The sequence below is a fragment of the Salmo salar genome, chromosome ssa01 (genome assembly GCF_905237065.1).
Source record: "Salmo salar chromosome ssa01, Ssal_v3.1, whole genome shotgun sequence".
In the NCBI taxonomy this organism is placed as follows: Eukaryota; Metazoa; Chordata; class Actinopteri; order Salmoniformes; family Salmonidae; genus Salmo; species Salmo salar.
In genome coordinates, this window is record NC_059442.1 from 71,419,553 (window position 1) to 71,445,937 (window position 26,385).

The 26,385-nt window shown below is 42.3% G+C and overlaps 1 protein-coding gene across 7 annotated transcripts in view; it reads left to right on the top strand.

The window, feature by feature from the left end:
• The window catches only part of LOC106607988 (girdin), a 97,336-nt gene that overhangs the window by 18,999 nt on the left and 51,952 nt on the right, over positions 1–26,385 (top strand). For all 7 annotated transcript variants that reach the window (XR_001329355.2, XR_006770591.1, XM_014205542.2 and 4 more), the window contains exons 4-5: positions 19,127–19,196; positions 25,905–25,963. Coding sequence is in view for 5 of the 7 variants with exons in the window: in XM_014205542.2 (XP_014061017.1) it covers positions 19,127–19,196; positions 25,905–25,963 (129 nt within the window). In the remaining 2 variants the exon portion in view is untranslated. The remainder of the gene's footprint in view (positions 1–19,126; positions 19,197–25,904; positions 25,964–26,385) is intronic.

Sequence of the window (26,385 nt, forward strand, 5' to 3'; positions counted from 1 at the left end):
GGAGGCCTACAAACCTGACAGTTACACAAGCTCTGTCAGGAGGAATGGGCCAAAATTCACCCAACTTATTATGGGAAGCTTGTGGAAGGCTACCTGAAACGTTTGACCCAAGTAAAACAATTTAAAGGCAATGCTACCAAATACTTGAGTGTATGTGAACTTCTGACCCACTGGGAATGTGATGAAAGAAATACAAGCTGAAATAAATCATTCTCTCTACTGTTATTCTGACATTTCACATTCTTAAAATAAAGTGGTGATCCTAACTGACCTAAGACAGGGAATTTTTACTAGGATTAAATGTCAGGAATTGTGAAACTGAGTTTAAATGCATTTGGCCAAGGTGTATGTAAACTTCGGCTGTTTTTTTTTTATTATTTCAAATGAACCTTTTTTATTTAACTAGGCAAGTTGGGTTAAGAATACATTTTTATTTACAATGATGGCTTACACCGGCCAAACCCGGACGATGCTGGTCCAATTTTGCGCCTCCCTATAGGACTCCCAATTACGGGAGTGACAGCCTGGATTCGAACCAGGGTGTCTGTAGTGACGCCTGTAGCACTACGATGCGCCACTCGGGAGCCCCAATAAAAGATAATACATTTTAAAAGTTAAATGACAAATCTTTGACTAAAGATGCTTTTGAATTAATAGGGATTATCAATCTAGGATTAGGCAGCTTCCTGGAGCGGCAATTTGACAAGAGCTCAACTGACCAAAACGCACCTCCAACAACACCTCACATCTTCTCTCACTCAGTGGCATGAAGGCTATTTTGGTGTGCTGATGCCACCCCATGATAAGCAATGCCCACTTTGCCAAAAGTAGTGCTGCAAAATATTTATCTTGTCCATGCCCAGCGTACCTCTCCAGGGTGCTGTTGGAGAAACGCAGCGCTGCGGCTGTCCACCAATGCTCCATCAAATTAATTTAACATAAATTAGGCCTATGTAGCCTACTGTAGAAAGAGTAGTAGCCTATGTGTTTTTTTCTGTAGACTGGAGCCCAAATGTATTGCAATGTCATGAGATGGACACTTTTTAAATCATTAACTTATTAGGAGAGAGTGCGGTCAACAAGAATTGCAAGCTAGCAGACATCAGCTATGGAGCGGCTGAGGCATAATCAGAGGTGGACAGCAAATGGTGCTGAAAGTAATTTTTTAATTTGACTAAACTAATGACAAAAGGGCTTTGTCGGAGCCCATTTATTTCAATCCATCTAAGAATAATAATTTTTATAAGCCCTTCAAAGTTGCTTTTAACCTTATAGAAGCAGAAAGGGGGCATTAACCAGACAGACTGTGTGTTTCTCAGTTCACTATGTAACAATTCACTGCCTCCCTCTTCACAAGTTCTGTGCCAGGAACACCAGCCTTTTGACAGGTTCAGGCTTCAAAGTTTCCCTCTGGCATGTGACCACATTGCCCCCATTGCTAAATGCTCTCTGAGGGCTTGTGGCAGGGATGCATAAGTATTTCTTTGTCAGACAACTCACTTGTGGGAAGTTGGATGCGTGAACTCGCCACCACTCCAAAGGATCAGCCTCACTGTCTGCTGCCATCAGAGTGTAGCTGTCCAGCTCCTGCTCCATGACTGACTGGTCTCTGGGTTCTTAAGGCAGGTGCACTACTGGTTTTCTGAAAGATGCTCCCAAGGCTCTTGGACTTCTTTGCTGATTGTGGAGCAGTGGCAGCTTCTTTCTCACTCTGGTCTTCTTCAAGAGAAGTCTCCCAGGGCTGTGTTCCCTACCAGGAGGGCTTCTGTCTCAGAGGCAGCTCTCACCTCTACCAGCTTCTCAGTGGTCATGTAGGTGGTCTTGAACCTTGGGTGCAGAAAGGTAGCCATGGTGAGGCTCATCTGTTTCAGGGTTGGCGCATTTGTCATTCAGATAATTGAGGACATTCATAATCTCTTGGGTCAGTTTGGCTTCGCCCTCATTTGATTTCAGAACCTCCATCTTGAACAAATAGAGGATCGGCTTCAGATAGGACACACTAATGTATGTCTCTCCTGACAGGGCAGGGCTGCAGTGATAGGCTCAAAAGACATCAATGTCTTGCCCGGAGGGTGCAAGGTGCTGTATTTCTTTTGCCTGCTGCCAGGACTTGTGTGATGGCCTTTTCCTGCACCAGGACTCTTTCCATCATCTGCAGTTGAGATCCCCACTTTGTCAGGGATTCCGTGATGAGTTTGTGGAGGGGCAGGCTCTGTTTACCCTGTGCACTTGTCAGGGCCTTCTGCTTCTTCTAACTTTAGGAAAATGTGCTGACCACTTTCTTGCACACTTCAGTGGCACGGGAAACCTGAGGTTCATTTTGAACACTCCTCTCTGAAAAATAAAAAGTTGGAAAAGAATGACATGAATCACAGTTATTCAATAGAAATAACATTGCATCTGCTATAATTACAGCAATTTACAGCATGGACACTGGACATGATTACAAATGTAATCCATTTACAACTGTTGTGATTAAGAGAGCTATGTTGCGTTATTATTGAAAGAAAGAGGATAGATGCATATATTGAAACCGTAGGCAACTGTATAAATTATAATTAAGTCTTGTAATGTTTGGATATTGCACAAGTAAACAAATTACAAATATTATAGATTTGCGTAGCTGTGTATATATTCGACGTAACATATAAGAAGGATCAGACAGTGTAGTCAGCTATAACTTTAAACAGAACTTAACTATAGTTCCTCATTTTTTCTTTGTTATTTTTAAGTTATGTAATTGTTCTACCTAGCTCTGTGTTTTGGACATTTTGAAACTTACCAATAGCAATGTATAGCCTGTATCCGGAATTCCCTGGGCTTGTCTGTTTTTTCAGCTCCAATGCTTTGACCATGTTCGATCCACTGTCTGTAGTCCTACATACTTGACGCAACTCTTTCAGGCCCCAGGATGAAAGTGCCTCCCTCAGCCAAGCTGCAATTATTTCTACGGTTTGATCATCTGGGAAATAAGAGGTTTGAAGGAATTGGCTTTGCAGCTTCCAGTTGTCGTCAATGTAATGAATCGTGAGGCTAATGTATGGCTCTGTGGTTCGGCTTGATCATAAGTCGGTAGTGGTAAAGAAGAATGCAGCGTTAGGGATTTCATTGTCAGGACAGCGTTGCCATTCTGTGTAGAGTTCTGGCAGACATGTTTTGTGAAGCTCGGGATCTTGTATCTTGGGTCTAGCGTTCAAATCAACTTTCTTTCTTTCCATGTCTTTCGCTATGTGATACGTAACTGCATTTGTTATCTCATTCCACTTCTTGCTCTTCTTGTCATAGGGAGTACCACTAACGAATGATGCCTTCAGTTATAGCTGAGTGCAGGTCTGGCTTGAAGATGTCTTGAGACTTGCTCCAGGGGTTTGTTGCACACATTCCGCTAGATTTTTCATATACGCGCTAGAGGTTGACCGATAATGATTTTTCAACGCTGATACCGATTATTGGAGGACCCAAAAAAAGCCGATATTGTATTTAAAAAATATATTTTTTATATATATATTTGTAATGACATTTACAACAATACTGAATGAACACTTTTATTTTAACTTAATATAATACATAAAATCAATTTAGTCTCATAATGAAACATGTTCAATTTGGTTTAAATAATGCAAAAACAGTGGAGAAGAAAGTAAAAATGCAATATGTGCCAGGTAAAAAAGCTAACGTTTAAGTTCCTTGCTCAGAACATCTGAAAGCTTGTGGTTCAATATTCCCAGTTAAGAAGTTTTAGGTTGTAGTTATTATAGGAATTATGACGCGTCGACTATTTCTCTCTCTATCATTTGTATTTCATATACCTTTTGACTATTGGATGTTCTAATAGGCACTTTAGTATTGCCAGCCTAATCTCAGGGGTTGATAGGCTTGAAGTCATAAACAGCGCTGTGGTTCAAGCATTGCTAAGAGCTGCTGGCAAACGCAGTAAAGTTTCAATGCTTACTAGCTTGCTGCTGCCTACCACCTCTCAGTCAAACTGCTATATCAAATCAAAGACTTAATTATAATAAACACAGAAATACGAGCCTTTGGTAATTTTAATATGGTAAAATCCGGAAACTATCATTTCGAAAACAAAACATTTATTCTTTCAGTGAAATACGGAACCATTCCGTATTTTATCGAACGGGTGGCAACCCTAAGTCTAAATATTTCTGTTACGTTGCACAACCTTCAATGTTATGTCATAATTATGTACAATTCTGGCAAATTAGTTCGCAACAAGCCAGGCGGCCCAAAATGTTGCATAAACCCTGACTCTGCGTGCAATGAACGCAAGAGAAGTGGCCCAATTTCCCTAGTTAATATTGCCTGCTAACATGAATTTCTTAACTAAATATGCAGGTTTTTAAAAAAAAATATACTTGTGTATTGATTTTAAGAAAGGCATTGATGTTTATGGTTAGGTTCATTCGTGCAACGATGGTGCTTTTTTTTGCGAATGCGCTTTTGCTAAATCATCACCCGTTTGAAGTAGGCTGTGATTCGATGATAAATTAACAGGCACCGCATTGATTATATGCAACGCAGGACAAGCTAGTTAACTTCACATGGTTGATGATATTACTAGGTTAACTAGTGATTGTGAAGATTTTTTATTATTTTATAAGATAAGTTTAATGCTAGTTAGCAACTTACACGAGTGCAGCAAGGAGCCAAGGTAACAGGTGGTCAGCCTGCCACGCAGTCTCCTCGCGGATTGCAATATAATTGGCGTCCAAAAATGCCAATTACCGATTGTTATGAAAACTTTAAATCGGCCATGCCGATTTTTTTTTTTTGAATATTTTTTTTACCTTTTTTTAAAAAACTTTTTTTCTTTTTTTTAAATCGGTCGACCTCTAATTCGCACACACATTCAGGGTTTTCAGTTAGTGAAAAAGATTGCTAGTGTTTCCACCTCTGGCTAGCACAATGCGTTGACACAACTTGCTCAATACTGTTGGTCAGTTATCTTAAAGCCAAACCAGTTCCAAATGACAGATGCCCCCTTTTTATTTATTTATTTCTAACCAATTCTTCATCGTCCTGCAAATCAACCTCAACAGTGTTATTTTCCGTGTCTTCAGTCATCCTCAATGCTTGCTAACACGTTTGCGCTTGATTTTCGGACACTTTTGCTAACGAAAGGAGTTTACTTCACTAAATGTTTGCTTACTCTGCAGTTGCGCATGCTTGTTTGTATACTTTGATTGGTAGGCAGATTGCGCGTAACGTCCATGCTTCTAGTTTTTTTCGTTGCTAAAAAAGGCTATGTTTTTAGTAAAAGAGAAACAATTTGAACTAGCCCAACAGGCCATTACACTCGCCTGAAATTTTGAATGAAATAACGGCTTATTTTATTAATTCATCATGACATGCACGACATGGCAAAATCCATATCATGGCACAATGTCATACCGGTATTCACACAATAGATGTGACGCTGATGCTTATGGGGATATGTTATTTGTCTGTACATTCTGAAGCTGTGACGCTGCCTTCAATTTTGAGGAGACAAAAAATGGACCTATTCTGTCCCTATTAATTGAGCTTTTAGGGAAGCACTTCTCTTGGGTTAAGCTACGGATGAGTAGCCCGGAGTTGAAGCTTACAAGTTTCTGCATCAGATGAGCTGCCTCTGTCTGGGTGGATCGGTAACTTTTTTTGAAAGTGTCCTGTTTAGATTCGTTCTGATGTATAATATTATTGAATTATTTGCGAAACGGTTGCGTTTTGCATTGCAAACAAGACACTTTAGATAGGCATTATTACCATATTTCTCCAATGTCAATTTCGCTGTCTATTCTTCCCTGAAACTTATATTTTCATTATCCACCTTTTTGAGACATATTTTCTCTTGATTGCAAGCTGTTTTTCCCCAATCAACGCACCAAGAAATATAATTAAAAAAACACAACTTTAATAAACATTGGCGATTTTTAGCAGTGTAATCAGATTGAAAGTATTAGGATATGTTATTGACATTGAACTGATTTTATATAGCCTACTAACCAGATGTGTTAATTGTTTAATTTGTAGCATAGGCCTATGAATTGAGCTGCTATGTTCTGTTCTGCCGACTTAGCTGAGAAAATATGGTCCCAAGTACAAACCATAACAAATTACAGCTTCCAGTCACATCGATGTGCACGTAACATTTGTGACATTGTTAGCCAACCCGTCTAGATATCTGCCCCCCCGCTAGACCCCAGTCACATGGTGCAGCACAGCTCCCAGAAAAACAGCTTTCAAACGATTTCGTAGCTAAGGTAAAAACGCTAATTGTGCTCATAGATTATGCATGTGTGAGAACTACACATTGAGACATCCAGCCAAAAGTGGGAGGTTTAAAAAATATTTCATATGCATGTCTTTAGAGCATGTCTTTAATATGCTAACCTTGTTTTAGCATCGACTCATTCAGCCTTTTAATTTAGCAATTAGTCCTATGCTGCTTGTTTTGCTTTGCCTAATCAAGCATCCATAATGAAACATCATGGAGTTTATCGTTCATTGGCCAATCTGTGCACCTCCCACTGCTCTATTTAGAATCCAAACCCCCACTTCAAGCATTTATGGGGGATTTAAAGAGTGAGATTTCATAAACCAAACAAAGGAATACACTTGAGATTGTTTTTAGCCTGGATCTGAGGGTTTCCATGCCCAGTGTTTTCTCTCTTTGCAATAGCAGATAGTTCAGCTTCTTAACCCAAATAGAAAGAGGTGACAGAGAGCAAATAAGGTTGGTGGACTGGGTAACGTACACTCAGGCTTTTGACTCAGTGCCTGACAGTGCTTCAGTATGTGATTTCATTGCAAACATGTGCCTGTTGTAAGGGACAAGTGTGTGTGTGTGTGTGTGTGTGTGTCGGCAGGTGAGGCAGCAGCTAGAAGGGACGTGTGTTTGGTGGAGAGAAAGGGTGTTTGTATTTATTCCTCTTTGGGTTTAGTCGCACCAGAGATGGCTGCAGTTTTACGAGCTCCTAACCAATTGTTCTGTGTTTTTGTAGCATTATTTGTAACTTTTGTACATAATGTTTCTGTCTCTTATGATCAAAAAGAGCTTCTGGATATCAGAATACCTCATACTGGACAAAGTTTTTTATTTATTTATATATTAAAAAAAATGTACGAGTCCTACGCAAAGGATTTACTTAAGACACCGGACAAGTCCCAAATCCCCATCATTCGCATGAAGAAGAGACAGAGATGTAGGTCGGGGTGCCTGGTAATTAATCAGACGGCGAGTGGATAACCCGCATCTGCCATCAGTCTTATTAGCCAATGTGCAATTATTGGATAATAAACTGCATGCGCTCCGATCAAGACTATCCTACCAACAGGACATTTAAACTAGTATCTTATGTTTCACTGAGACGTGGCTGAACGACAACATGGATAACATACAGCTGGCTGGGTTTTCCGTGCATCAGCAAAATAGAACCGCTGCCTCCGATAAGACAAGGGGTGGTGGTCTGTGTCTATTTGTCAATAACAGCTGGTGCACAAAATCTAATATTATTGATGTCTCAAGGTTTTGCTCGCCTATCTCATGATAAGCTGTAAACCACACTATTTACCATGAGTTTTCATCATACATATTTTTCGTAAGCTGTCTATTTACCACCACAAACCGATGCTGGCACTAAGACCCAACTCAACGAGCTGTATAAAACCATAAGCAAACAACAAAATGCCTATCCAAATGTGGCGGTCCTAGTGGCCAGGGACTTTAATACAGGGAAACTTAAATCTGTTTTACCTTATTTCTACCAGCATGTTACATGTGCAACCAGAGGGGAAAACAACCTTAACCTCTTACATCTAGACGTTCCGCTAGCGGAACACCTGCTCCAATATCCAATGATAGGCGTGGCGCGAATTACAAATTCCTCAAAAATACAAAAACTTCAATTTTTCAAACATATGACTATTTTACAGCATTTTATAGACAAGACTCTCCTTTATCTAACCACACTGACCGATTTCAAAAAGGCTTTACAGCGAAAGCAAAACATTAGATTATGTCAGCAGAGTACCCAGCCAGAAATAATCAGACACCCATTTTTCAAGCTAGCCTGTTAGGGCTAGGGGGCAGCATTTGCACGTCTGGATAAAAAAAATGTACCCGATTTAATCTGGTTACTAATCCTACCCAGTAACTAGAATATGCATATACTTATTATATATGGATAGAAAACACTCTAAAGTTTCTAAAACTGTTTGAATGGTGTCTGTGAGTATAACAGAACTCATTTGGCAGGCAAAACCCTGAGACATTTTCTGACAGGAAGTGGATACCTGATGTGTTGTATTGACTTTAAACCTATCCCATTGAAAAACACAGGGGCTTAGGAATATTTTGGCACTTCCTATTGCTTCCACTAGATGTCACCAGCCTTTACAAAGTGTTTTGAGTCTTCTGGAGGGAGATCTGACCGAACAAGAGCCATGGAACGATGATGTCCCATTAGACACCTGGCGCGCGAGTTCATGTTGGGTACCCTCGTTCCAATACGTTATAAAAGAGTATGCATTCGTCCACCTTGAATATTATTCATGTTCTGGTTAAAAAAGGCCCTAATGATTTATGCTATACAACGTTTGACATGTTTGAACGAACGGAAATATATTTTTTCCCCTCGTTCATGACGAGAAGTCCGGCTGGCTTAGATCATGTGCTAACTCGACGGAGATTTTTGGACATAAATGATGAGCTTTTTTGAACAAAACTACATTCGTTATGGACCTGTGATACCTGGAAGTGACATCTGATGAAGAGAATCAAAGGTAATGGATTATTTACATAGTATTTTAGATCTCCCCAACATGACGTCTAGTCTGTATCGCAACGCGTATTTTTCTGGGCGCAGTGCTCAGATTATTGCAAAGTGTGATTTCCCAGTAAGGTTATTTTTAAATCTGGCAAGTTGATTGCGTTCAAGAGATGTAAATCTATAATTCTTTAAATGACAATATAATATTTTACCAATGTTTTCTCATTTTAATTATTTAATTTGTGACGCTGACTTGACTGCCGGTTATTGGAGGGAAACGATTTCCTCAACATCAATGCCATAGTAAAACGCTGTTTTTGGATATAAATATGAACTTGATAGAACTAAAAATGCATGCATTGTCTAACATAATGTCCTAGGAGTGTCATCTGATGGAGATTGTAAAAGGTTAGTGCATCATTTTAGCTGGTTTTATGGTTTTGGTGACCCTGTCTTTGACTTGACAAAACATTACACACAACTCTTGTAAATGTACTGTCCTAACATACTCTAAATTTATGCTTTCGCCGTAAAACCTTTTTGAAATCGTAAAACGTGGTTAGATTAAGGAGATGTTTATCTTTCAAATGGTGTAAAATAGTTGTATTTTTGAAAAATTTGAATTTTGACATTTATTTGGATTCAAATTTGCCGCTCTTGAAATGCACCTGCTGTTGATGGAGTGCACCACGGGTGGCACGCTAGCGTCCCACCTAGCCCATAGAGGCTAGCATATAATGTCACAAAAAACAAAACCACAGCTAAATGCAGCACTAACCTTTTGATGATCTTCATCAGAAGACACACCTAGGACATTATGTTATACAATACATGCATGTTTTGTTCAATCAAGTTCATATTTATATCAAAAAACAGCTTTTTACATTAGCATGTGACGTTCAGAACTAGCATACCCCCCGCAAACCTCCGGTGAATTTACTAAAATACTCACGATAAACATTCACAAAAAACATAATTATTTTAAGAATTATAGATACAGAACTCCTTTGTGCAATCGAGGTGTCCGATTTTAAAATAGCTTTTCGGTGAAAGCACATTTTGCAATATTCTGAGTAGATAGCCCAGCCATCACGGCTAGCTATTTAGACACCCAGCAAGTTTAGCCCTGACCAAACTCCGATTTACTATTAGAAAAGTTTGATTACCTTTGGTGTTCTTCGTCAGAATGCACTCCCAGGACTGCTACTTCAATAACAAATGTTGGTTTGGTTCAAAATAATCCATTGTTATATCCAAATAGCGGCGTTTTGTTCGTGCGTTCAAGACACTATCCGAAGTGTAAATAAGGGTCACGAGCACGACGCATTTCGTGACAAAAGATTTCTAAATATTCCATTACCGTACTTCGAAGCATGTCAACCGCTGTTTAAAATCAATTTTTATGCAATTTTTCTCGTAAAAAAGCGATAATATTCCGACCGGGAAAGTGTGTATACGTACAAAGAGGGAGAGAAAATAAAAGCATGGGATCCCCTCGTGCACGAGCCTGAGTCTCACAGTACTGTGACCAGCCACTATCCAAACGCGCTACTTTTTTTCAGCCAGAGCCTGCAAAGCCACGATTCAGCTTTTTGCCGCCTTCTGAGAGCCCATGGGAGCCGTAGGAAGTGTCACGTAACAGCAGAGATCCCCTGTAATGGATAGAGATAATCAAGAAGGGCAAGAAATGGTCAGACAGGGCACTTCCTGCATGGAATCTTCTCAGGTTTTGGCCTGCCAAATGAGTTCTGTTATACTCACAGACACCATTCAAACAGTTTTAGAAACTTTGGAGTGTTTTCTATCCAAAGCTAATCATTATATGCATATTCTAGTTTCTACGCAGGAGTAATAATCAGATTAAATCGGGTACGTTTTTTATCCGGCCGTGAAAATACTGCCCCCCAGCCATAACAGGTTAACTCCACACACAGAGATGTGTACAAAGCTCTCCCTTGCCTCTCCCTTGCCCTCTCCCTTGCCCTCCATCTCCCTTGCCCTCCACATCTGACCATAACGCTATCCTCCTGATTCCTGCTTACAAGCTAAAACTAAAGCAGGAAGCACCAGTGACTCGCTCAGTATGGAAGTGGTCAGATGACGCAGATGCTAAGCTACAGGACTGTTTTGCTAGCATAGACTGGAATATGTTCCGGGATTCTTCTGATGATATGGTGTACTTCTCAATGTCAGTCACAGGCTTAATCAATAAGTGCATCGATGACGTTGTCCCCACAGTCACCGTACGTACATGCCCCAACCAGAAGCCATGGATTACAGGCAACATCTGCACTGAGCTAAACGGTAGAGCTGCTGCTTTCAAGGAGCCTGACTCTAACCCGGACGCTTGTAAGAAATCCCGCTATTCTCTCCAACAAACCATCAAACGGGCAAGCGTTAACACAGGACTATGCTTGAATCCTACTACACCGGCTCCGACTCTCATCGGATGTGGCAGGGCTTGCAAACCATTACGGATTACAAAGGGAAGCACAACCGCGAGCTGCCAAGTGACACGAGCCTAATAGACGAGCTAAATTACTTCTATGCTCGCTTCGAGGTAAGCAACACTGAAGCCTGCATGAGAGGACTAGCTGTTCTGGAAGAATGTGTGGTCACGCTCTCCGTAGCCGATGTGAGTAAGACCTTTAAACAGGTCAACATTCACAAAGCCACAGGGCCAGACTGATTACCAGGACGTGTACTCCGAGCATGCGTTGACCAACTGACTGGTGTCTTCGCTGACATTTTCAACCTGTCCTTGACCGAGGCAGTATTATACCAACATTTTCAAGCAGGCCACCGTAGTCCCTGTGCCCAAGAACACCAAGGTAATCTGCCTAAATGACTACTGACCTGTAGCACTCACATTTGTAGTCATGAAGTGCTTTGAAAGGCTGGTCATGGCTCACATCAACTCCATTGTCCCAAAAACCTAGACCCACTCCAATTTGCATACCGCCCCAACAGATCCACAGATGACGCAATCTCGATTACACTCCACACTGCCCTTTCCCACTTGGACAAAAGGAACACCTACATGAGAATTAGAGGTGAAACGGTTCACAAAACTCATGGTACGATACGGTACAGTGTTGTCACGGTTCGGTATGGTTTCATTACATCGACAAAATAAATGCCTGAGAAATGTAATTTGTATTTACATTTTCCATTTATTATAATAGTAAACATGGGTAGCTTGAATTCCCAGGAGCATATGGAAACAAAGGGACTACAAAAAACAGCAGTGGCTGCCGTATAACATGAAATGAAATTTTAAACAGAACTTCAACGAGTGCATAGTCCAGCAGCAAATATCAAAATGAAGTCACATAGCAGTGCATTAAACAAATTAGGACTACTTGAGACTGGTTACTTAATCTGAAAAATTAAAACATTTTTTCAAGTTTTTCTTTAAGAAGATTAGCAATGAGCACAGATCGGCTTGCTGTGACAATGTCAGCCGCTGTGGAGAATACCCTCTCGCTAGGGACAGAGGTCCCAGGCACAGCCAGGTAGCGCCTTGCTAACATGACGGTATATTAACTCCTTGGTCTTCCACCATGTAAGTGGATCAGCATCCAGGGGATACAGTCCACTTCCCTGTCTGAGGTCACCTCCTCCTCTATGACCTTGACCTTTGACTTGGTTCCCTGCTCCTGGGGAGTGAACAACTCCCCAAAAAGCCCAGCTATGGCAGACGTTTTTTCTGGAGGAGAACCCCTGTCGTCTGCCGTCTCTGGAGAGGGGTTGGCTCCTGTGGTATCTGTGGCTTGACCCTGCAGAATTAAATTACGTAAATCACGATCTCTGAAGTGGCTTAAAGATATGATTTGTTGTTTGAAATGTATATTAGACACTTAATACTTTAATTGTTAAATCACTAATAAAATAAATGTCACATTAACTAAATAAATACAATACCTGTTGTATATTGGTCACAATCTCTGCTGTGAGTTCATTGAAGACTCTCAGACGAGCAGCAGCATCCAGGTGCCGCAGGGACTTGAACCGGGGGTCCAAAGCGGTGCTCTTGTGTAAGAAATCTTGGACACCAGGCTCAGCATATCTGGGCTCCAGGTTAACTCTGATAGCAGTCTTGACATCCCTTACTGCGGGTTCATCTTCATCAGATGCCACCGTTGATTTCAGGATCATTGTTTTCATAGGCAGGACCATGGAAACTGATGGAATGCTCTCAGTGCATGTCAGTGTTGTGACTGTTTTGAGAGGTTTGCACACTTTGATAACTTCCTCTGCTAGCCTTATGTCATTTTTAGACAGTCACAGTATTTTTGACATTCTTCCTCACAGCTTGACACTGCAACTTTCTGCTCAAAGTATCTGTCAACCATGGCTTGAATTCCATCCAGTAGGGACATCTTGGATTCGTTTGTGGTTTGGCAACTCCAGCATCTCTTGTTTTGTCTTGAAAACATGTTGTGCTTTTATGAAAGAAGGATACCGCCTTCCTGATCTTTGCTAGGAGGTGAGAGATTGGATTCACTGACATTCCTTTTTGAGATGCTATATTAAGGATGCTTTGCTCACATTTATATCTGTGGCCCAAATCCCAGCTAGTGCAACTGCATTTACAATATTTCTAGTGTTGTTAGTGGTCACAGAAATCGTTACATTATCCCTCTCCAACTTCCAGAAGGCAACTACTACCCTTAGCTCTTCCCCCAAGTTTACACTGGTGTGACTACTCTCAAGGGGACGTGTTTGAAGGACATGGCTTTGTATCTCCCACTCTGCCGAAATGAAATGAGCCGTTACAGTAAGGTAGCTCTAGAAGTCCAACTGTCTGTTAGAGCAACAGACCACGTATCTGGCAACCCGCTCTCAAGTTGTCATTTTGTATGAGGGACGTATTCATTTCTGGGCAAAATATGTACAGGAAGGTATAGTGAAGTGTGGCTCGACCACTTTAAACATGTTTCTGAACCACGCATTCTCTACCACAGAGAAGGGTGTCATATCTGCCGCTATGAATTTTGCTATCGGTGCGTTGATTTCTTTAGCCCTACCGGAGTCAGCCGCATATTGTTGCCTGAAGGCTGTGGGGAGAAGTGGCTGCCGTTTCGTTTTTTTTTTTCTCGCCTAGTCTCACCGATTGACACTTTGGGGTGATGTCGGCCCAAATGAGTAGTCATGTTACTCGTATTGCCACTCGAATAGGCTATCGGCAATGAACAGAGCCTACCTGTTGTAGAAGTTTTATCCACCACTCGTTGGCAATCCCTCGTTATAGTTTACAGGGAAACCAAAATGTTCCCAGACGGTAGACCTGAATGATACTGGGCCGTCTTCTAGTTTTGGCTCGCCAATGTTTGCCATGTTACTCCTTTGCATTTAGCTAACTGCTAATTCCTTCATAGGCTAATTGCTGCTACGATGGTCTCTCAGCTCTGTTCTCGCTGGAGTCTAATAACTAGTGAGCGGAGCGGCAGACCACTATAAACAACTTCATTACTATGTGGATATTTTTCCCATGTTAATTTGTACGCCGTTGGTTTATGCAACAACAAAAAAAGACGATAAATGTTTTACATTAATCATATATTATATCTAGTATTGTTCGGTCTGTACCGAACTGTGGACCCTGTGCCGAACAGTTCAATGCGAATACACGTACCTTTTCACCCCTAGTGAGAATGCTATTCAAGGACTACAGCTCAGCGTTCAACACCGTAGTGCCCACAAAACTCATCACTAAGCTAAGGACCCTGGGACTAAACACCTCCCTCTGCAACAGAATCCTGGACTTCGGGATGGGCCACCCCAAGGTGGTAAGGGTAGGTAATGACACATCTGCCCCTCAGGGGTGTGTGCTCAGTCCCCTCCTGTAATCCCTTTTCACCCACTACTGTATGGCCAAGCACGACTCCAACACCATCATTAAGTTTGCCGACGAAACACCGGTGGTAGGCCTGATCATCGACAACGATGAAACAGCCTATTGGGAGGAGGTCAGAGATCTGGCAGTGTGGTGCCAGGATAACAACCTCTCCCTCAACATGATCAAGACAAAGGAGATGATCGTGGACTACAGGAAAAGGAGGACCGAGCACACCCCTATTCTCATCAAAGGGGCTGTAGTGGAACAGGTTGAGTGCTTCAAGTTCCTTGGTGTCCACATCACCATCGAGCTGTCATGGTCTAAACACACCAAGACAGTTGTGAAGAGGGCACAACAATGCCTATTCAATGCCTACTCAGGAGACTGAAAAGATTTGGCATGTGTCCTCAGATCCTCAAGTTCTACAGCTGCACCATCGAGAGCATCCTGACTGGTTGCATCACCGCCTGGTAAGGCAACTGCTCAGCCTCCAACCGCAAGGCACTTCAGAGGGTAGTGTGTACGGCCCAGTACATCACTGGTGCCAAGCTTCCTGCCATCCAGGACCTCTATACCAGGCGGTGTCAAGGCCCTAAAAATTGTCAGACTCCAGCCACCCTAGTCAGACTTCTCTCTGCTACCGCAAGGCAAGCAGTACCGGAGCACCAAGTCTAGGTCCAAGAGGCTTCTTAACAGCTTCTACCCCCAAGCCATGAGACTCCTGAACAGCTAACCAAATGGCTACACAGACTATTTGCGTTGACTGTCATTTTATTGTTGCGCTATAATTATTTTTCAATTTTTTTTATTTATGTGTATTTATTTGTTTACTTCAGTTTATTTAGTAAATACTTAACACGTATTAGTAAGCATTTCATTGTATTCACCGCATGTGACAAATAACATTTATTTGATAGTTATCCAAGGCCATAGTTGTTGTATTGGGATCTGACTCAGCGGTCAGCACCTTATGCCACGAAATGATTGTGGTGGGATAGCGTTTGATGGCAAATCACATGTTATTTCATTCAATCTATTCTATTCTGGAAGCATGGAAAAAAATGTGAAGGTACTCCCTTCCTGTGGTGTTAGCCATATAATCATCCATCCACCCTTCACCAGCATAGCAGCAGTACAGGGTGGAGCAGCAGCTTGACACACAAAACCATGGCAACCATGTCAAATTCTCACTTTGTAACCCCTGGAAACGAATGACCTTGAGCCCTTCCGTCCCCTGGCGCTTGTTAGTGTGACCGGCATCTACCACACGTCTGGGGTTAGGGGTGCTGTGGATAGGGAGAGTGTGTCTGATGGTTGAAGCATCAGTATTTTGTCCATTCTTGTCTGTTTATTCTCATGCCGTGTTATACACATCATATAGGGCTACAACTGTAAATCTCGCTCAAAAGACGAGCCTATTAATGACCAGATGTGACCAATGGACAAAATCATTTCCACCTTGGGCCTCCCGAGTGGCGCAGTGCTAGAGGCATCTCTACAGATCCGGGTTCGATCCCGGAATGTGTCGCAGCCGGGAGGCGGCGCACAGCTGGCCCAGCGTCGTCTGGGTTAGGGGATGGTTTGGCCGGCTGGGATGTCCTTGTTCCATCTCGCTCTAGCACTGTTCTTGCCTTGAATGCCGAGAGTGTGCAAAGCTGTCATCAAGGGAAGGGGTGACTATTTGAAGAATCTCTAATATATAAAATATATTTTGATTTGTTTAACACTGTTTGGTTACTACATGATTCCATATGTTTTATTTCATAGTTTTGTCTAAACTATTATTCTACAATATAAAAAATTAAGAAATACCCTGGATTGAGTAGGTCTCCAAACTTTTTTTTGTGTGTGTGTGTACAGTTGAAGTTAGGCCAAAATTCACCCAACTTATTGTGGGAAGCTTGTGGAAGGCTACCCAAAACATTTGACCCAAGTTAAACAATTTAAAGGCAATGCTACCAAATATTGAGTGTATGTAAACTTCTGACCCACTGGGAATGTGATGAAAGAAATAAAAGCTGAAATAAATCATCCTCTCTACTATTATTCTGACATTTCACATTCTTAAAATAAAGTGGTGATCCTAACTGACTTAAGACGGGGAATTTTTACTAGGATTGAATGTCAGGAATTGTGAAACTGACTTTAAATGTATTTGGCCAAGGTGTATGTAAACTTCCGACTTGAACTGGAAATATTGGATATTTTGTATGTATGTAAAATATCTATATCTCACACACACAGATATGCAGTCTCTTTCTCTCGCTTGCTCTTCCGGTCAAAAGTTTTAAAACACCTACTCATTCAATAATTTATTTTATTTTTGCTCGCTGGACAAATGACAAGGTCAGGCCATCGCCCCACATACTTTAATGGTTACTTTGGGTTGGAGTTCTTTGGCTCAAGTCCCAACATAGGCTTTAATTACAATTAATTATGCTTACACCGTAAGCAAGGTCATTATCAAAGGTTATTTTCCCAACGGCGGCCAGTCAGCCTGGCAGTCTGTTAGAGGTTACACAGGCCCTAGAACAGCACTGCCCACTCGTCTCATTCCAGTCCCACCAGTTCAATAGACTTCTTCACTACTGAATCAAGAGTTAGCTGTTGAATGGAAGGTCTCCCTCATTTAGTGAGTACTTGGCTTTTTACATAATAGATGAAGACGTGTGTGTGTGTGTGTGTGTGTGTGTGTGTGTGTGTGTGTGTGTGTGTGGACAGAGGTGTTATGCCCATAGGGGGCACAGGGGCACGTGCCCGCTCGGATTTAAAAAAAAAACTTTGTTGTTTCTCTGTAATACTACTAGCCACCTAGCTAAAGCCAACTTTATAACATTGCTACCTCGGATAGGTTCCCAACCTCAACTAGTTAGCAAGAAGCCTTTTCAGGCTATCAATCAAGTTTGAGTAACTAGCATGTCTATCTTAGCTGGCATGCCAGCTGGCAAGGTTTGTGGACTTAACTAAATGTACTGAATAAGACTCACATTTAAAAAATATATTTTACCCAGATTTTAGCAGAGATGGAGAAGCATATTTAGTTTATTTAAAAAAAGAACCGCTAGTCCGGAGGATTCAGACTGCGAGGGCTACATGCGGACTCTGACGGAGAGCATTGCAGTGTGGTCTGCATTTTTCAGGCTGTGTTTGGGAGCAGGCGATCAGATGCAAATTGTCCCGCTCCTTAAAGGTAGGCTATAAAATGTATCTCAAGAGAAAGTGCAAGTGTCCACTCTGCTCTCTTCAAACTACATCTAGCCTATTGGTTGATATAGCCCAGTAATACCTACCGATAGCCTAATATAATGGGCCCAGTGAGAATCTCTGGTAATTTAACCTATTTCTTAGGTTATTTTTGTGCATTTAGATATTGACTATAAGGTGCAATGTTGCTGCGACCATGGCTGGCAAGTGAGCTTTGTCGTCACATACGTCTAAAATAACATAGCGAGACTACGGTTGGGTTCCAGACAATTTCTTGCGTTTGCGGGTGGGAGTCGGACACAGACAGCAGGTGTGGGCAGGGGCAGTATGAAAAGCTGCAGGCGGGAGCGAGATGAATAAATCAGTGTAAACCCACACAGACCTCTAATACAGAAAGCTGAAGAGGTATGCTTAGATATGCAGAATATTTTACATCGAATTTAAGCATAATGGTTATGGCTCTCGATTGCAGCAACAGGGTTTCGGGTGTTTGAAAAATGCTAAATTCTCCGACTTCGGGAATGGCAGTCTTGTTCTCCAAGACCCCCCCCCAGCCATCCTCACGTACTTTGTGCCCCCTCAGATTGTTGGGGTACATGTCACCCCTATGGGTGGAGAATCGACCAGTCGGCATGACTGGCTACCTGTCAGAGTACCAGCAGCAGCATGGTGATGTGTAGTACTGAACTAGGAGGAGCAGGAGATGAGTGGCTTTAGTTGTCTAGTCAGCTGACGACAGCTTTTGCGCTGATAGTGTGGCGTGTGTGTGTTTGCACTCCCATGTGCTCATTTTCACATGTATCTGATATTTGTATGTGAGCTTTAAGTGTGGGCATCCTGTTTTCGTGATGGACATATGAACACCTGTGTCGTGAAGGGGGATTTGAGATTTACAACCTACAGAAGACCAAGGTCACCGTCACATGACCGCCAAGAGCACAGTCGGCACATCGACACAGGACGGGTGACATCATCAAACGATGCTATATGAGACTTCTGCTTTGTCCATTGTTGGACAAATTGATACTCTTTTATATAACATCCCCATTGGGCTTCCCTCTGCCTGTACGGTCTCTGTACACGGCCTGCCTGACACTCTCTAGCCTATAGCTATCACGTTGTGTGTGGGGGGGGGGGGGGATTCATACATGATTCTGCAGTGATCCTTTAAAGATTCCTTCGCCATGCAGTCACTACTCATTCTGATGTTCAGTGAAAACAATATGTACACTTGTCAGGATGTATAAAATCCTGTGAACATCTGTAATAACTAATACTGTAATAATAAGTATTTGATGTTTTGTTCTTCCAGGAGACCCTCCAGCAGCTGGTGGCGATGCCTCTCCCTAACGTGCTGGTGCTGGGCAGGAACCCTCTCAGTGGTACGTCCTTCATCTGACTGCCCTGCCAACAATACACACTGTTACACACTGTTACGTTTCATGGCTGATCAGTGTATAATACACTCTGTTACACTGGGATATAATGTGCTTTTTGAACCTTTTATAACTTCATTATTATGCAACGTACATGTAGGTTGTTTGCATTTCACATTCCCTTTTTATCTTGAAATCAGTTTTCCTTGTGTCAAACCCTTGTGCGTAGATTTGATTTCCCCCAGCTAGAATTAGTCTTGGTTCTCTTCATGGTACAATATTGGCTGGTGAAATAAAATGAAGATCAAACCAGCCATTGATTGTATTGTCAAAATACTGTGATTTGGGGAACACTATGCTGGTTTATTGGATCTTGAATCATTCTGCTACTGTGAAACTTAGCTAGTATCTGCGTCTAGAGTCAAGACCTAGACAACACAGCCATGAAATTCGATACTCCTATGTGCAAAGTATTATCAGACCAACTCAAAGTCCTGAACCAAAACATGTGGCATTCCAGTCTCTTTCCTATGACCTTTGACCCTGGTGGTGTGCAGCGGTGCTGGTATCTGGAGCCATCTGAAAGTGATTGAACATGTGGCTTTTATTATGCAGTCATTAAGGCTCAGTGGGGTATGGGCCTATTATCAGCACTATGGGAATCCACCCCAGGCTCTGATTATTAACCCACTCTGTGCTCAACACTACAAAACCCCACTCCTCTGAGCCAACTAACTCATCTGATTACCTCTCCCCTCCTGCCCCCCTACCGTCTGTTGAACTCAGACATGACTTCCACACTGAATATCACTTCGATTCAGTCTGATCCAGCTTCAAAATGAAAAGCACTTTGACCAGCTAGAACACAATGTGCTCCTAAAGGCTCATCTCCTGTTCAGTGTGGACAGTCATGTCCTGTCTGTCGTTCTAGTGAAACTACTTCTCCTTGGGTGCAACGATCAAGCCTTCATTTCAGAGACTGGACACGGGTGTCAGTTTCCTGCCACGTGGAGAGCAGTTTGTACCTACTTTGTATTGCTGACATTGAGATTCTAGTGTTGTCGTTTAGATGCCAGAGGAGTGTCTCTCCAGGAACAATGGCAACTGTATGGAGATATGTGGTCTCCAATGACAGGTGGAGGCAGGCCAGAGTGGCAGTCATCAGCAACACTGTGTGGGGTTGTGGGAAAGTCAGGAAACCTGAAGTCACAATTAGAAATCTGAAGATGGTTAGAGCACCTGGGGCCTCCATTTATAACCGTTACATAAATTGAACACTAAATATCTGTGTGCGCCATTTTTTAAGACTGCATACGTGCAAAAATATTGAGATTGATAAACTTGGCGCACGCCATACATGTGTTTTATAAATCAAACCTGTCGTAAAAAAGTGCATGCGTGAAAGAGCATTATAACTCCATCTGAAAAATGCCCATTCACCTTTCATGGTGACAATAACACCCTTATTTTCTGTATAGTTTGGAAGTATCTAAAGGAAATTGCAATGGCAAGCTTGATCAAATGTGTTTTGGAGGGGTTAGCAGACTTTCATTTTTGCAGTGACATTTGCTTTATGACTGTTTCTGAAGGACAAAAACAATAGCAAATTGTTGTGGACCAGTAAACAGATCGTTTGAATGCAATCATGTTTTGCGTTCACTTTTTCCCGAACACAAATATTCTGCACTGCCCGCAAATTCTGAAACATTGTCTACTCTGGGGGAAGAAAATACAACTACAGTAGGCTTACGTACAGTGGTGGCCTACACACTTCAATGCAAAATATTAACATCATGTTCACCTGTTAATCTTATGAACCGTGCTCCCTGTCGGATGCATAGAGCAAAAACTTGAAATTACAGAAGTCGATCTAATAGGCCCAATTTAAATGAGATGCGTGCATGGTAATTTGTTGTGTAGCCACTTCGGGAATATGAGCTCCACTGTCTCAGCACAAGGATACTACTTTTGCCTGCAATGCAATACTTCAACCAATAGAAACTGTGTACACGTGGTCTAAAGTTTGCGCGAGAATGAGCACATTCTCACATCAAGCTCAGTTTTTATAAATGGCACGTTTTGCGTGATCTGGGCACACGCGTATGCAATGTTTATAAATGAGGCCCTTGGGGAATAGTGAGTAGTGGAAATAAGTGATTTATAAAATAAGTTTGTTGGAAGTGAAATTAGCAAAAGTATGATAAGAAAATATCAGAGGAACCATGACTAGTCCCTGACTCATGTTATAGACAGATATAATGAATAACAATTCTTGGGCCAATTGACAAAATACACTGACTGTACAAAACCATTAGGAACTCTGCTCTTTCCATGACAGACTGACTATGTGAAAGCTATGATCCCTTATTGATGTCACTTGTTAAATCCACTTCAATCAGTGTAGATGAAGGGGAGGACACCGGTTAAAGAAGGGTTTTTAAGCCTTGGGTCAATTGAGACATGGATTGTGTATGTGTGCCTTTCAGAGGGTGAACGGGCAAGACAAAAGATTCAAGTGCCTTTGAATGGGGTATGGTGGTAGGTCCCGGGCGCACCGGTTTGAGTGTGTCAAGAACTGTGACGCTGCTGGGTTTTTCACCTGTATGCCCCAGCGTCACTGAGGCCTTGTGCCCCTGCCCCCTGGTAGGACCCCACCCCCCACCACCAGGTTCCTGTGAACAATGGCTGGGCAGGAAGGGTTGCAGCAATGAGAGGTTAGTCACTGTCTGCGCCCCTGTGAGTTTCCTGTCAGGAAGAGCGGAGTGTAGCGACCGAGGGAATGAGCTACACTAGGCGCATACAGCACTATCATAACAAAGCCTGCGGAGCCAAACCTCAGCAGAGCCAGGGCTTCTGAAGGGAAATTTCCATCTATTTTAAACTACCCCCTCTCTCCTCTTGCTCTCCCTCTCATTCTCTCGCCTCATCTTGCTCTCTTCCCCCATCTCTCTCTCTCCCTCTCATTCATGCTCGCTCGCCATGCTTGGTTCAGTCAGCTTAAATTATTCATCCAGCGCCTGCCTGATCCTTCATCTTCAGCGCTCAAGAAGATTTGCCTTTCTAAATCACTGTACAGGCTTCTGTGTGTAGGCTCTACTGTGTGTGTATGAATCCTTCTTAAGGCTTTCAGTTTGAAGAAAAAGCATTTAGAAGGCATTCGTAACAGCTGGCCTTCTGTATGTAACTGATGTGAAATGGCTAGTTAGTTAGCGGTGGTGCGTGCTAATAGCGTTTCAATCGGGTGACGTCACTCGCTCTGAGACCTGAAGTAGTTGTTCCCCTTGCTCTGCTTTTGTGGCGCGATGGGTAACGATGCTTCGTGGGTGTCAGTTGTTGATGTGTGCAGAGGGTCCCTGGTTCAAGCCCAGGTTGGGGCGAGGAGAGGGACGGAAGCTAAACTGTTACATGTACTCAGAATAGAATCCAGAATGGACTACTCTCATATTCCCAAAAGGACCACACACACCACACAGATTGTCGGTCTGGCGCTTGTTCGGTGTGGTGGGTTTTAGAGACCACCCGCTGATGGACATCCCGACTGCCAACATTTTTTGCGCAATTCTACATGAAGAATGGTTGGCAAATGATGGCCTGCACTCTGTTCAGAGGTGCTAAGTACACTTGGCCGGCAAAAGCTATTGTATGTCCTAGCCTTTATAGATGTTGTTTAGCTTTGATGAGGTCTTGTGAGGATGGGCCTCAAAACCTTCTAGTCGTCCGTTCTGTCCATATCCTATCTATCAGAATATTATCTTGAGTTATTCATTGCGACCTTAACACTTACAGGTCAGTTGAGTTTTTTTTTTAGTTTTTTTATATGAATCGACTTGGTGTCAATTCAGCATTTTGACATGTCACTTTCTAGGAAGATCTTTAACCCCAACATTTCTCCAAGTTTAAGATCATTGTAAAACCCTAGTTATTTTGTTACTTTGACATTTCTGAATATTTTATTTTGTGTGATTAGTGATTCATTTCAAGGTCAACCCTGTTACTTGAACTTAAGTCTTGTTTTAATATGGTGAAACTTGCTTTTTAAATATTTTTTTTCCTAAAGAAACATTGATCATCTTAAATAATAATGTAAGGTTGTGAATATAGGCCAGTAGTTATTTTTCTTACTGATGGTGCTTCAGTCTGGGCCAAAAACATTCTGTTAGTTTAGCTGAGACCTGTGTTTTGATCCTCTGGATGTCCTGTGTGGACATTTGTAAGGATTCCAGATGGCATATGAGGTATCTTGTCTTCAAGGATGGTGTCATTAGGATTAGTGAAAAACTGACGTCACTATGAGTTGTTGATTAGCCACAGATATAGGCTAGCTCAGCTGAAGTGTTACAAGTCATAATTTTTATCATGGCTTTTATAATCAGTTGACTTGACACAATAGCAGTACATTTAACACCAAATGCCCCTTAGAAGCATTATTGTGTTGTATACAGTGCATTTGGAAAGTATTCAGACCACTTGACTTCTTCCACATGTTATGTTAGTCTTATTCTAAAATGAATTGAACACACTACCCCATAATGACAAAGCAAAACTGAAATATCACAATTTACATACGTATTCAGACCCTTTACTCAGTACTTTGTTGAAGCACCTTTGGCAGCGATTACAGCCTCAAGTCTTTTTGGGTATGACACTACCGTACAAGCTTGGCACACCTGTATTTGGGGAGTTTCTCCCATTCTTCTCTGGAGATCCTCTCAAGCTCTGTCAGGTTGGATGAGATGTGTCGCTGCACAGCTATTTTCAGGTCTCCAGAGATGTTAGATCGGGTTTAAGTCAGGGCTCTGGCTGGGCCATTCAAGGACAGAGACTTGTCCCGAAGCCACTCCTGCACTGTCTTGGCTGTGTGCTTAGGGTCGTTGTCCTGTTGGAAGATGAACCTTTGCCCCAGTCTGAGGTCCTGAGTGCTTTGGAGCAGGTTTTCATCAAGGATCTCTCTGTACTGTGCTCCATTTACCTTTCCCTCGATCCTGCAGCTGAAAAATATTCCCCCAGCATGCTGCTGCCACCACCATGCTTCACCGTAGGGATGGTGCTAGGTTTCCTCCAGATGTGAAGCTTGGCATTCAGGCCAAAGAGGTAAATCTTGGTTTCATCAGACATAGAATCTTGTTTCTCATGGTCTGGGTTCCTTTTGGCAAACTCCAAGCGGATTGTCGTGCCTTTTACTGAGGAGTTGCTTCCGTCTGGCCACTCTATCATAAAGGCCTGATTGGTGGAGTGCTGCAGAGATGGTTGTCCTTCTGGAATGTTTATCCCATCTCCCCAGAGGAACTCTGGAGCGCTGTCAAAGTGACCATCAGGTTCTTGGTCACCTCCTTGACCAAGGCCCTTCTCCCCTGATTGCTCAGTTTGTCCCCTGGCCAGCTCAAGGAAGAGTCTTGGTGGTTCCAAACTTGTTCCATATAAGATTGATGGACGCCACAGTGTTCTTGGGGACCTTCAATTTTGCAGACATTTTTTGTTACCCTTCCCCAGATCTGTGCCTCGACACAATCCTGTCTCAGAGCTCTACAAACAATTCCTTCAACCTCATGGCTTGGTTTTTGCTCTGACATGCACTTTCAACTATGAGACCTTGTATAGACGTGTGTGTGTGTGTGTGTGTGTGTGTGTGCCTTTCCAAATCATGTCCAATCAATTGAATTTACCACAGGTGGACTCCAATCATGTTGTAGAAACACCTCAAGGATGATCAATGGAAACAGGATTCACCTGAGCTCAATTTCGAGTCTAATAGTAAAGGGTCTGAATACTTATGTAAATACAGTATTTCTGTTTTTAAAATTGTAATGCTTTTGCAAAAAACATTGCTGTTTTTGCTTTGTCATTATGTGGTATTGTGTGTGGATTTGAGAGGGGGAAACAATTTAATCAATTTTAGAATGTGGCTGTAACGTAACAAAATGTGGAAAAAGTCAAGTGTTCTGAATACTTTCCGAATGCTCTGTAACCTACATCCAATAGTTAAACCTTCCAAACCCACTACCTCTGTCACTACACACCCACATGGAGGGATGCACCATAACAGACACAAAGAACAAAATCTGAATATTATGGCTGTCCATAAAGATGTACCTACTGGTGGGGATTTACAGTAGTTATTGCTGTGTGGCCCTTTTTTTCTGAATAGACATGCCTGGTTGTCAAAGCCTGTTAGTAATCTGTGTTTATGGCCTTGCGGCTGATGAGCTGGCTTACACACACACACACACACACACACACACACACACACACACACACACACACACACACACACACAGAGACAGACTCATTATTTTACAGTGCAATTCTACAGATTACCTCAACCTTGTTGAGCTTCCTAGCAGCTGTGTAATCATTTCCTCTACATGTGGCTTGGCATCATACCGTACCTAGCTGATTGGATGCTGCAAAATACAGTACAATCTTTTTGGTTAAGGACCTTGCATTATAAGCAAGCAATAGTAGGTTTGCATGTATGTACTAGGGTTACTTGAATGGCTCATCTCAGGGCTGTATTAAGTATCCTATCTGTGTGACCTGGCCTGGGGGCAGATATCTTTTTAGCTTTTGGCAATGTGATACAGCAAAAGCTTGTGGAATTTGGTTGTGATTTTATGAAATGAATTTGAAACAAGGCAAAATGACACGGACAATTAAACTACAGTCAATGAAAATATGTATGGTAGTAAAACACTAATTGACAATCTCTGTGTACAGAGCAAGGTCTGGAGGAGATGAGGAAGCTGTTGTTGCTGTTGCTTGGCTGTGCTGTCCAGGTAAGTCCTACTGTACACTCATCATCCCCTTCATCTACTGTCAATACCATTTCCCATTTCCTGTAGGATTAACACTCTTCTACTGATTTGAGTAGCTCTTACTCACTAGTTCCTGACCATCAATAGCCTTGGGCTCTATTGTTCAGACGAGTGTTAACACAGCTACAGTTGTATGAGTAAAATGAGTCATTCTCACTCAGACTAGCATTCGTTTCCTCTTCCTCAGCCGAGTTGGCACTATGACAGGTGGTCTGTCCTCTGTCCTGGCAGCAGGCCAGAGAAGGGTCAGAGGGGCTGTCAGAGGGTGTGTCTGCTCAATGGGATGCTCTGTATGCCATGACCCGACCCTTGTCTCTGTCTTTGCCCTGGGCCTGGCTGGAGTAGCACTGATGATGCATCATACTTAACCCCTGGCCAGAGAT